The sequence below is a fragment of the Gossypium arboreum genome, chromosome 2 (genome assembly GCF_025698485.1).
Source record: "Gossypium arboreum isolate Shixiya-1 chromosome 2, ASM2569848v2, whole genome shotgun sequence".
NCBI classification, from domain to species: domain Eukaryota; kingdom Viridiplantae; phylum Streptophyta; class Magnoliopsida; order Malvales; family Malvaceae; genus Gossypium; species Gossypium arboreum.
In genome coordinates, this window is record NC_069071.1 from 89,281,175 (window position 1) to 89,294,774 (window position 13,600).

General features: G+C 38.3%; 1 protein-coding gene and 1 pseudogene across 1 annotated transcript; one reads left to right on the top strand and one right to left on the bottom strand.

Annotated features, from left to right (window-relative positions):
- Positions 1-536: 536 nt before the first annotated feature.
- Positions 537-1,016, bottom strand: LOC128285103 (ATP synthase subunit beta, chloroplastic-like). Its single transcript, XM_053022428.1, has one exon. The coding sequence runs from the start codon at positions 1,014-1,016 to the stop codon at positions 537-539; it is 480 nt and encodes a 159-aa protein (XP_052878388.1).
- A 1,275-nt stretch (positions 1,017-2,291) lies between these two features.
- Positions 2,292-8,636, top strand: LOC128285104 (photosystem II CP47 reaction center protein-like; annotated as a pseudogene).
- Positions 8,637-13,600: the final 4,964 nt, after the last annotated feature.

A 13,600-nucleotide genomic window follows, 5' to 3' on the forward strand; every position in this document is an offset into this window, starting at 1 on the left:
CAGTAACCAGCTAGTCTGGAAATTTTTTCTATGGACTGTGAAAACAATTAAGTTAAGTCTGTGTGCACCTTGTGTTCGACTCCGGTAACGGACTCGGGTACGGGGTGTTACATTATTGTTAAGTATAGTTATGATTTTTTTGCTCGATCTGTCTATTCAGCAAATAAATGGAAGTTCTATCTATCAATATATATGGGTCCGCTAATACACAACCAATTAATGTTTGGATAAAAATCATTTCCGGAAGCGTCCTCTTTTGAGGACTCACAGAAATCCCTCGGGTGGTGCCACAATCTGTTCTACGTACAACAATGTGTTGAACTACTTCAACAAGTCTCTGCGTAAGATATCCAGCATCGATGTTCAGACGGCGGTATCCACAACCCCTTTAGACTCCGTAGCAAGAAATGATATATTCTGTTAAAGACAGTCCTTCGCTTAAATTGCTTTGAATGGGTAAATCGATCATTTGTCCTTGGGGATCCGGCATTAATCCTCTCATACCTACTAATTGGTGCACTTGAGATGCATTTCCTCTAGCTCCTGAAATATTCCGCCATAGTTAGGGCAGTCAATCCAACTCTCATACGAGCTCCTGGCGGTTCATTCATCTGACCGTAGACTAAAGCCACTTTTGATTCCGCAAGATTTTGTTCATTAATTACTCCAGATTCTTTCATTTCCATGTAAAGATCATTTCCTTCATGAGTCCGTTCACCTACTCCGCCAAATAGGGATACGAATCCATGAGCTTTGGCAATGTTGTTGATCAATTCCATAATGAGTACTGTTTTACCTACCCCAGCCCCCCCAAATAGTCCGATTTTTCCTCCACGACGATAAGGAGCTAAAAGATCGACTACTTTAATTCCTGTTTCAAAAATAGATAATTTTGTATCTAATTGTATGAAAGCGGGCACGGATTTATGAATAGGGGATGTTGTGCGAGTATCTACAGGACCTAAATTATCAACGGATCCCCCATGAGCTTTGGCAATGTTGTTGATCAATTCCATAATGATTACTGTTTTACCTACCCCAGCCCCCCCAAATAGTCCGAGCTCGGTGTCATTATGTTAATAAAAAAAGGCTCGGTGGTATGTTAACAAATTGGCCCACTACAGAAACGAGGCTTCATAAGTTCAGGGACTTGAGAACAAAACAAAAGACGGGGGGACTCAACCGTCTTCCGAAAAGAGATGCAGCTATGTTGAAGAGACAATTATCTCACTTTCAAACATATCTGGGCGGGATTAAATATATGACGAGATTGCCTGATATTGTAATCATCGTTGATCAGCAAGAAGAATATACGGCTTTGCGAGAATGTATCACTTTGGGAATTCCAACAATTTGTTTAATTGATACAAATAGCGATCCCGATCTCGCAGATATTTTGATTCCAGCAAATGATGACGCTATAGCTTCAATTCGATTAATTCTTAACAAATTAGTAGTCGCAATTTGTGAGGGTCGTTCTAGCTATATACGAAATCCTTGAATAGAACAAAGGATGTCGAGCAAAAAGCACCTTCATTTCTACATAACGGAAAGTGGTGGGTTTTGACATCCACAGCTGATCATGTCCTTCAAGTCGCACGTTGCTTTCTACCACATCGTTTCAAACGAAGTTTTACCATAACATTCCTCTAGTTTGTTTTTTTACCCGGGGAACTGATTGGATTATTGCGAGCGGAACAAACGGGCCGTGCTTTAGAAGAAGTGATTTGTTATCGAGCCGTTTTATTGGGAATAACGAGAGCATCTCTGAACACTTAAAGTTTTATATCTGAAGCAAGTTTTCAAGAAACTGCTCGAGTTTTAGCACCAAGCACAACGTTTTCTTTCAGGCCTTTCAACCAATCGATACGACCCCGGAAGAAGAAGTATTTTCTTGGGTCCCCTGTTTCTGGTTAGGCCCTCCCCCTTCGGAAATAGTTTCTATTTCTATGTTTCTTTCTTCCTCACTTTCCCCCACTTCTTCCGGTTCAGAAATTCCTTTCAGTTTCTTAGTTAGAATGGGTGACGGTATTGTGCCTAAATAGTAAACACAGGTAATAAATAACAGAATACTAAAGAGTCGAGCCCGTTATCCGGAATGATTGGGCGTAAAGCGTCAGTAGGTGGCTTTTTAAGTCCGTTGTCAAATCCCAGGGCTCAACCCTGGACAGGCGGTGGAAACTACCAAGCTGGAGTACGGTAGGGGCAGAGGGAATTTCCTGTGGAGCGGCAACTAGAGCCGTATGCATTATATGAACAGAAAGCAAGCGATCGGGATGTGATTAGGACAAATGGCTCTATATGAATTAGCCGTTTTTGATCCCTCCGATCCCGTTCTTGATCCAATGTGGAGACAAGGTATGTTCGTTATACCCTTCATGACTCGTTTAGGAATAACCAATTCATGGGGCGGTTGGAGTATTATAGGGGGACTATAACAAATCCGGGTATTTGGAGTTACGAAGGTGTGGCCGAGCACATATTGTGTTTTCGCCTTGTGCTTCTTGGCGACTATCCGGCATTGGGTATATTGGGATCTAGAAATTTTTGTGATGAGCGACAGAAAACCTTCTTTGGATTTGCCCAAGATTTTTGGAATTCATTTATTTCTCTCAGAGTGGCTTGCTTTGGCTTTGGCGCATTTCATGTAACAGATTGTATGGTCTGGAATATGGGTGTCGGACCCTTATAGTCTAACCGGCAAGGTCCAACTCAGAATCCGTGGGGCGTGGAAGGTTTTGATCCTTTTGTTCCAGGAGGAATAGCCTCTCATCATATTGTAGCAGGACATTGGGCATATTAGCGGGCTTATTCCATCTTAGTGTCCGCCCACCCCAACGCTTATACAAAGGATTACGTATGGGAAATATTGAAATCGTCCTTTCGAGAGTATAGTCATTGTCTTTTTGCGCTTTTGTTGTTGCGTAACTATGTGGTATGGTTCAGCAACTACCCCATCGAATTATTTGGTCCTACTCGTTATCAATGGGATCAAGGATACTTCCAGCAAGAAATATATCGAAGGGTTAGTCTTTGGGTTAGCGAAAATCAAAGTTTATCGAAGCTTGGTCTAAAATTCACGAAAAATTAGCTTTTATGATTACATTGGCAATAATCCGTAAAAGGAGGATTATTCAGAGCGGGTTCAATGGACAACGGGGATGGAATAGCTGTTGGGTGGTTAGGGCACCCTATCTGTAACACCCCGTACCCGAGTCCGTTACCGGAGTCGAACACAAGGTGCACACAGACTTAACTTAATTGTTTTCACAGTCCATAAAAAAAATTTCCAGCCAGCAGGCTAACTGTGTCACTGTCACCTTAAAAATCATATCTTGAGTTCCACAACTCGAAAATCAGTTTTGTGATTTTTCCCTGAAACTATACTCATATATGCATCTACAAATTTTTTTCTAGAATTTTTGGTCGGGCCAATTAGTACAGTTTATTAGTTAAAGTCTCCCATGTTACAGGGATCGACTACACTGACCTTCACGCATTACAACTTGGATATCTCCCTGTACAGGGCTTCAATACTAATGCCGTTTGTTTCTATAGAAACTAGACTCAAAGAGAAATCTATACATATATGGAATGACTCCGAATTATCTCTGGTTAATTTACAATGAATTTCCAAAGTCGGAACAGGAAATCCAGAAACCGTCCTGGCCCTGTCTCACGAAATCCTTAACATCTCATAATATAATGTTCATATGAACTTTTCGTTATTTTCTATGAAAATAGATTCATAAAGGTTCGATTGTATAATTTATTCGCTATTTAATTCCATTCCTACTATTTTTAGAGATTTTTCACATCCATATCACTGCTGCTGCCAGCATCTATTTGTAAGATAAACTTTACCTATTTCATGATCCTCCATGGATCATCTAGAGTTTGTCATACATATACCAAAGGTGATCATGAATAACCATTCCCATGACTAACCGTTACCAACATTTCCATACCTCTCGACGGACGACATACAAAATGATTATAATGCTATGATCAAGTATACTTAAGCCATTTTCGCATGGCTATCCAAATTTACACAAAACCGAAAGGTACATGACCTACAACAAAAGGGTAGTCCTATACATTGACCAAAATATCCTCTCACTACTAGTCTATTCTATACATGCCATAAGATATTCCAAAACGTAGCAGTACCAAACAGTGGGTAGTGATAGTGTGACTAGTTGCTGATGATCCCCGAGCCTGTAGCTTCCAAATAAGATCTATAAAACAGAGGAAACAAAGTACACGGAGTAAGCATTAAAATGCTTAGTAAGTTTCAAGCAAAGTGTCAACAGATAACAATCAACTTATAACATAATTGTTCGTATTTTACTTCACTCTTCCTTCGGGCATACCAACCCTTTTTCCGAATATGCACGTCTCATCATATGTAATAGGCAGATAAATTCTCACTTGACGGTGACCTCTTATGATCATAGGTACATTACCTATTTTTACCTGACTTTCCACATTGACCAAATGCACAATAATCATAGAACAGCCTTATTGCTTTACTCACATGTGCATCACATGACGACCTTGTGATTTTGTCTAAGTCAAACTTAAATATAATCTCAAATACATACCTGACCAACTTAACACATTGAACGTATTTATTACTAATTGTCACTGTGAAGTCGCATAATCTTACGCTTTACTTGAATCTTCAGCAAAACCTTTAGTTCGGGGCATACCAGGATAAAATCTCCACACGTAGTCATTGGGTCATTAGAGCTCGGATGTAGTACGAGCACGAAGCCTACAGTCATTAATCAGTGATAATATTCTCGCATAAAGCCTGCGGGGTTTTAACCCGGATATAGTACTGACACAAATGCCCTTCGGGACTTATCACATTTATACACTTCCACATCCATCACTTTGGCCACTCGGCCCTATCACATATATATACACCTTCTCATTCATCACATCGGCCATTAGGCCTTATCACATATATATACACTTTCACATTCATCACATCGGCCATTAGGCCTTATCACATATATACACACTTTCACATTCATCACGTCGGCCATTAGGCCTTATCACATATATACACACTTTCACATTCATCACATCGGCCATTAGGCCTTATCACATATATACACACTTTCACATTCATCACATCGGCCATTAGGCCTTATCACATATATATATCTCATACATATTTCATATTTTTCGGTACATCAATTTCAGCAATAGCTTATAAGCAACTCAAATAGTTTCATCAAAGTTTACAATGTAATCACATATTCCTACAAGCAGTTTTCTGAGCAACAGTCACTAAATTGTTTATAATCGAGCTACAAAACTCAAAATCAATTGCCGTTAATTTTCCCGAATGTAGACTCATGTATCTTTCATCCATAAAATTTTCAGAATTTTAGGTGTGGCCAATCAATACCAGATTTTTCTTAAAGTTTCCCTGTTTCCTTTGTTTGACTAACTTTGACCGGTCTTCACTACGAATCAAAATTCTCATTGTACGTTCTACTTGATTTCATTTGAAACTAGACTCATTAAGGAGTCTAAGCATATAAATCTTATCTCATAACCATTTTTGTACAAATTATAATGATTTTCTAAAAATAGAACAGGGGATTTCGGAGTCATTCGACACTGTCCCGCACAACTTTTAATATCTCTTTATAGGAAATTTCTTTGCTTCCACGGTCTCTTTTATAAGAAACTAGACCAACTAAGCTTTGATTACATATTTTATTCAGCCTATAATTCCACACCAACAATTTATAGTGATTTTCTAAAATCACATTACTGCTGCTGTCCAAGCAATTTATTACAATTTGCTCTTAAATTTCCAAGTCCAAACACTTATGAACTTACCATTTGGGTTTAAGACATATCATGGCCACATCATATCTTATCAAATCAACTCATTATGTCCTATTATGATTGAATTTACTCAACAATTAATCGCTTAAAACTTACCTCGGATATTTTGAATAGTTGCGGATAGGCTACTCAATTGCTTTTTTTTTCTTTTCCTTTATCTGATTTTGACCCTCTTAGCTCTTGAGCTTGATTCAAACAAATAGATCTTATTAAATAACTTATCAAATTAGCTATTCGATTAAATACATGTATATTATACAATTAAGTGCGAATGATTTTATTAACTAGTTATTCAAGCATTATACATATGCTCTACTCATGCCCCATCGAACATAATACTAGCTTAATACCTTGCATATTAGGATTTCATAAACATCATTTAGTTTCACATAGTACACATATTGTCCCAAATTGACACAAGAGTCAAACGCATCACTCAAAATGCCGAAATCCAATTAAGTCTACCATTATAGCATTATCATATTTATGGTCAAACATAGCAAGAAGACTAAATAGGCTTTACTAGCCACACGTAGTTCAATTATAACATAACTTCACTTACTTATATGTACATTCGGCAGACTTGATAATTAAGTTAATATCATGGTATCATAACTCATCATTTATCAATATGTCATTAATAAAATATGTTCATGTCAAATTTACTCCCAATCACATCTCAAAATTCAACAAGCTTAGAACTCATTTAATAATTAAATTCCATTTCAAAGTATCAAAACATTATCAAATGTATACTCATCCTAATGACCGAATGCACATTACCTAAGCACTTAACAATTTTTCTTTAGCCATTAAACTCATTCGGCAATGATAAGTGCAATTTAACAAACCTTAAATTTAACTTGGTCCAAAACTGAATGCTATTTGAGCATTAAGCTCATGTTCGTTTCATTATTGAGCAAGTATTATAACTCAACTAACTCCATTAGCCGACTACTCAAGCTCATTTGAGCCACACATAGTAATTTAGTTTGTTTATACTCAATTAGAAACATTTCTCCTTACAAATTATCAAAACATACACAATGTAACCCATTGAGCTCATACCCGAATGCTTCATGCATCACAAACACAAAATCATATACAAGGGTCATTTTAGGAGCTTCAAAACCAATTTAAATTTCTCAAAATCCAAAGAAAAACATATGAAATCATACCTAAATTTCCAGCACAAGATGGTCGAATGCCTTAGGTGTTCTTCCTTCCATTTTTCCTTTCTTTTCCTTATGGTTTCGGCAAGTGGAAAAAGGATGATGGAGCTTTGTTTTTATCACCATTTACTAATATAAATTTATTATTTCAATATATAAAAATCATTTTATAATACAATGTTTATTTATATCCTTATTATACATAATCCCCACCAATTGAAAATGGAGACAAGAGAACACATTATCACATGCATGTGTTGGCTGCCATTTACATTCAAAGTTGGTCAAATTGACATGCAAATCCACATTTTGAATGCATGCTCTATTAGATCACTTCATATATTTACCTAACCTATTTTACCAATGTTTCACATAAGTCCCGTTTCAAGATTTCACATACAAATGGCAAAATTAATGCTTGAAATTTTCACACATGCATTTACTCACATCATGAACATAGAATATAACTTTCAATTATTTATAAAACTTGGTTTCGTGGTCCCGAAACCACTTTTCGACTAGGGTCAGATTAGGGGTGTCACACTATCTTTATCCGAACTCATTAGTTTACCCCCATCTATCTGAATGATCGGTCTCAACTCGGGAGGAAGAACCGATAATAGACATAAAACCATCCATTCTGGTTCTATATTTGTTCGAATAAAATGCTTAGCCAATTCCATGCGTCTAACCAAAAAATCCTTTCTTCTTCCAATTTTTCGATCTTCCCATTCATTACCCGTGAGGCCTTCTTCTCCTAATTCTTTCCATTCTACCACCGAATAATCGATAAGAATTCGCAAATCTAGATCGGCTAGAGAATACCTAGGGGCGCGAGACAACTCTCTCTAATGAACTCGGTAAAATAGCCCGTAACTTCGGAGAAGGGTGCCTCCTCACAAAGGGGTCGCAGTGACTGTGCCCAGGCATCGTTTACCAAAAACAGTGTCTCCGCAAAGTCGTAAGACTATGCATGGGGCTGACGCCTACCCAGGCTTAGGAAGGTCAAGGAAGTTGGTGACTGATGACAGGGGAGCCATGCCATCAAGCCCAGTGAACGGCGGCCGTAATTATAACGGTCTTAAGGTAGCGAAATTCCTTGTCGGGTAAGTTCCACCCCACGAAAGGCGAACGATCTGGGCATTGTCTCGAGAGAGGCTCGGTGAAATAGACATGTCGTGAAGATGCGGACTACCCGCACTGGACGAAAGACCCTATGAAGCTTCACTGTTCCTCAGGATTGGCTTTGGGCTTTTCTGCGCAGCTTAGGTGGAAGGCGAAGAAGGCCTCCTTCCGGGGCCCGAGCCATCGTGAGATACCACTGGAAGAGCTAGAATTCTAACCTTGTGTCAGACCTACGGGCCAAGGGACGATCTCGGTGTAGACAGTTTTATGGGCGAGGCCTCCCAAAAGGTATGTGAGGTGCAAAGGTTTCTCGCCGGAGAGAGATTGGCCTCGAGTGCAAAGGCGAAGGAGCTTGACTGCAAGACCCACCCGTCGGCGGGGACGAAAGTCGGCCTTAGTGATCCGATGGTGCCGAGTGGAAGGGCCGTCGCTCAACGGATAAAAGTTACTCTAGGGATAACAGGCTGATCTTCCCCAAGAGCTACTCATCTGGGGTACAAGATAACTCATCAAACACACGAATAGTATTATCAAGCCAGAATTCATCTCGCTCAGTATCATCATCATCAGTAGCTCTGAATTCTTCAGCACTGTGTTTTTTGATTTTATCAACAAGTGGCTTAGGCAATCTCAACGGATCACTCACTTGAGGTATAACAGGTATCGAACATGGATTAATCGACGGTGGAGGTTGTTTTGCAGCCGGATTAGTCCAGATATATTCAGTAAACCAATCATTTATCATTTGATAAAAGGCTTGTTTAGCCTTCCCCTCATGGCTACTCGAGGTCGGCCGAGAATCAACTGGCCCTATCCCTTGCACGGGAACAGACGCTATACTTTCAACATCATCAGCTACAGCTCTGTCAGGATCCATTTACTATATGAAAGAAGATTTTCAAATCTCAGGAGTCATCACACTATCGCAGTAATTATTATGGCATGTATAACTAGACTCACACATGCTACGTTAGTACAAGAATCGACTAAACTGTAGCTCTGATACCAATAAAATGTAACACTCCTAACCCGTATCTATCGCCGGATTGAGGTTATAAGGTATTACCGAACATAACACAGTTTGATACAATTACTCAATTCAAAAATATTTATATAGAGATCTAATGCTTAACTTATAACCCGGTACAATTCATTTCATATTCAAATGGAATATGTGAACTCAACATTCAAAGCATACTAATAGTTTATAAATAAATGGATCTATCAACTTGCAAATTTATAAAGTTACATATCATCATATTCATATAAGTAGCATATATCTCAATGTCCCATTCATTTCAATGCTAACCAAAATTTTATACCATTCTCCAAAAACAAGCATATTAAATAATACACATATACCAAAATAAATTCTAGTCATATGAATATATATAGTCGAATACATTTTAATACCAAAACTGTAACACCCCAAACCCGTGACCGTCACCGGATTTGACCACAAGGTGTTACCGGCTTACTTCCTTATTTCTCTCTTGGAAATAATTAATTTTGCATTCCGGCAGGCTGGCTAACTGCATCACTGTTACATTAAAAATCATATCTCGAGTTCCAGAACTCGAAAATCAGTTCCGTAAATTTTACCTGAAACTAGACTCATAATTCCATCTACACATTTTTTTCTAGAATTTTTGGTCGAGCAAATTAGTACATTTTATTAGTTAAAGTCTCCCCTGTTTCAGGGTTCGACTACACTGACCTTTGCGCACTACGACTTCGATATCTTCCTGTACAGGGCTCCAAAACTCATGACGTTTGTTTCTAAAGAAACTAGACTCACAAAGAAATCTGTACATATAGAGTATGACTTCTAATTCTCTCTGGTTAATTTATAGTGAATTTTCAAAGTCGGAGCAGGGGATCCAGAAACCGTTCTGGCCCTGTTTCACGAAAACCTGATTATCTCTTAAAATCCGACTCATATGACCGTTTCGTTTCTTCCATATGAAAGTAGATTCATCAGGTTAAATTTCATAATTTATTCACGATTTAATTCTACTTCTACTATTTTAGTGATTTTTCAATCTCACATCACTGCTGCTGTCAGCATCTGTTACTAAGGCAAACAATGCCTATTTCATAATTCCTCCATGACCCAACTAATCATCCATCATTCATATCACAAATTATGACCACCTTATCAAAATTGAGATTTTAAGACTCATGAATAAGTGTTTTGGAACCAAATCCATCCAACCATATGGGCCATTTTCGCATGGCTAAAGTTTACAACCCAAATTTCAACAAAACAAAATAGCCTATACATGCCAAATGTTCTCCTAGATCGACTAAGAAGACAATACCAAAGATTGCTTGCGGTGTGATGACTTCGTTGACGGTTCCGAGCACACAAAAGAGACAAGTCCACGAGACCTAAAATGGGTGACAAGAAAACACCGAGTGAGTTTATAACTCAAGAAGTCATAAGCACTTTACAATAATCCATTAGCTAAATTCATCACAAAGTGAAACAATGAAACAAGGCTAATTGTTCCATCCATATCGAACTATACCATAGTTCCTTAGACCTTCGGTTCAATCTCGTACCAAGTCATACATTCACATTTCATATTCTATTCAATAAGATATTTGAGTCATTTTATACACCAACTCATTTTCACCACAATCATACAATTGTAATCATCACATAGGTTTAAAGCTTACCAAGCTCAACCCCGAGCATGACCATAGTGCCCATTCGCCATGAGCTCAAGGTACTTACCCGATCCGCTGTCCGGATTAACTCGATAATGTCGCACACTCAGTGCCAATTGTAACGCAAGAGTATATAGTGAATCCGCACACTTAGTGCTATATATTTTCAGCTCGCACACTTAGTGCTATATAATTTTCAGCTCGCACACTTAGTGCTATATATTTTCGTTCGCACACTTAGTGCTGTACAATTTTAAACCCGCACACTTAGTGCCAATCTTGTCACCGTGTCCATTTATACCCGCACACTTAGTGCCGAGACCAATACCTTATGCATGTTGCTGCCTTTATACATTCAACAATGGCATCATTCCATACACATACATTTTCATTTACACATCAACTCATTTAAACACAATTGCGTATATATTATGGTCATTTACATCAACACCAAATATATGCTTAATGACTTACCTTGTGTTGGGCAAATAATCCCAAGTCGGCTACTCGATGACCTTCGATTTCCCTTGTTGGACGCCTCCTTTAGGATCTTGAGCTTAAACAATTAAATCAACCCATTCAACCACTTTGTAAAATATTTGTATCACACATTAAAATTTCATTTCATAGGATACACATGACAAATTCTTATCCTTCTACCCCATGCTTTTGAACTATTTGGTTCACAACCTTAGGCTATCACCCTATTGCCAACTATCCTAATCAAGGATAGTATCACAAGTTTGTACACCCATATGGCCGAATGTGCAAGATTAAATTCAACACCACCTATGTGCTTAATTAGGTGGCGAATATACATAAGCACATTTAGCATTTGATACATTCGCCTTAGCATAGATTTCATTAAAAGTCTCTATTAGCCACTTCACCATCAATTATCTCATCTACTTAATATATCATACTTATCATGCTAGCCGAATATTACTTATTTAAGTTTAACACCCTTATATACCACACTAGCACCAAATATGATATCTAATTCTTCTCTTTCTCTTTTCATCAAGACAACCTATATGAACCTTTAACTAATTCAAACTTCACCCTCTTAATGCCCATTATAGCCGAATGTACCAAGCATTTATCATTTTGCAACATGAATTCTATAGCATGGCGAATACTCATGCACATACACACACAACAACAAGAACTCAATGACCTAAAATCTCCTTTTATTAAACATTTGAACTCACTCCTCTTCATGCTTCATTACAACAACATCAAAACACCAACCAAGAAAGACAACATCCATGGCAATTTCATCTCCATCAAATAGCAAAAGAAATCTAAACCATGGGCTAGGTAGAACTTAAACTAACAACTAAAGCATGCATGCATCTCATGGAATATCATCAAACATACCTTAGTCTAGCAACCACCATAGCCGATTTTTCTCAAGCTCTTCCCCTTCTTCCCTTGCTTCTATTCGCCAAGACTACCAAAGGATGAACAACTATTTTATTTTCTTTCTTTCTTTGTTTTTGGTCACGCAAAGGGGCATCTACACATTATTTTTTTTTTGATATCATCATTTTCTTTTTCCATTTCTTTAATACTAACTTTCTTATTTTATTGTTTACTACATGCATCACTAGTCTAACATGTTGGAGACATGTTTCCACCCATAGCATGGCCGCCATCATGCTCCAATTTGGCTAATTTGACATGCAAGGACAAACACTTTTCCACATGTATTAATAGGCCATTTAAAATTAGCCTATCATATTTCACCACGTCTCGCATTGATCCCTATTTTATAATTTCTCATACAATTGGTAAAATTAGAGAATGAAACTTCCACATGTGCATGTACACCCACAATAAGCATAGAATATAGCAATTAATTATTTTTATGACTCGGTTTTGTGGTCCCGAAACCACTTTCCGACTAGGGTCAATTTGGGGCTGTCACAACTCTCCCCCACTTAAGAAATTTTCATCCCCGAAAATCTTACCGGTAAATAGGCTCGGGTATCGCTCTTTCATAGAGTCCTCAAGTTCCCAAGTGGCTTCTTCAATTCCGTGTTTATGCCACAACACCTTCACTAATGGAATTTTCTTATTTCGCAACTCTTTTACTTCACGCATCAGAATGCGAACCGGCTCTTCTTCATAACTCAAATTAGGCTGAATCTCAATCTCAGATGGAGTGATTACGCATGACGGTCGGATCTATATCGTCGAAGCATCGAGACTTGGAAAACGTTGTAAATCTTTTCGAGCTCAGGGGGTAAAATTAATCGGTACGCTACTGGCCCAACTCGTTCGGATACTTCATACGGACCGATGAATCTCGGACTCAATTTGCCCTTACGGCAAAATCTAAGCACCTTCTTCCAGGGTGAGACTTTGAGAAATACCTTGTCTCCAACCTGATATTCAATGTCTTTTCTTCTCAAATCCGCATACGACTTTTGGCGATCCGGCGACTTTCGGACTTTCACGAATTACTCGAACTTTCGCTTCGGCATTCTTAATCAAATCAACCTCAAGATTTTACTTTCACTAAGTTCACCAGAATAATGGGGTACGGCATTTACGATCGTATAAAGCCTCGTAAGGTGCCATCTTAATACTTGATTGAAAACTATTGTTGTGCGAATTCAATCAAAGGTAAATACCGTTCCCATGAACCACTAAACTCAAGGATGCAACATCACAACATATCCTCGAGTATTTGAATTATCCGTTCGGATTGACCATCGGTTTGGGGATGAAAAGCAGTGCTAAAATGCAGCTTG

What these genes read in the sequence shown, in the direction of transcription:
- LOC128285103 (XM_053022428.1), bottom strand. Translation starts at nt 1,016, where the DNA reads ATGGAATTGATCAACAACATTGCCAAAGCTCATGGGGGATCCGTTGAT.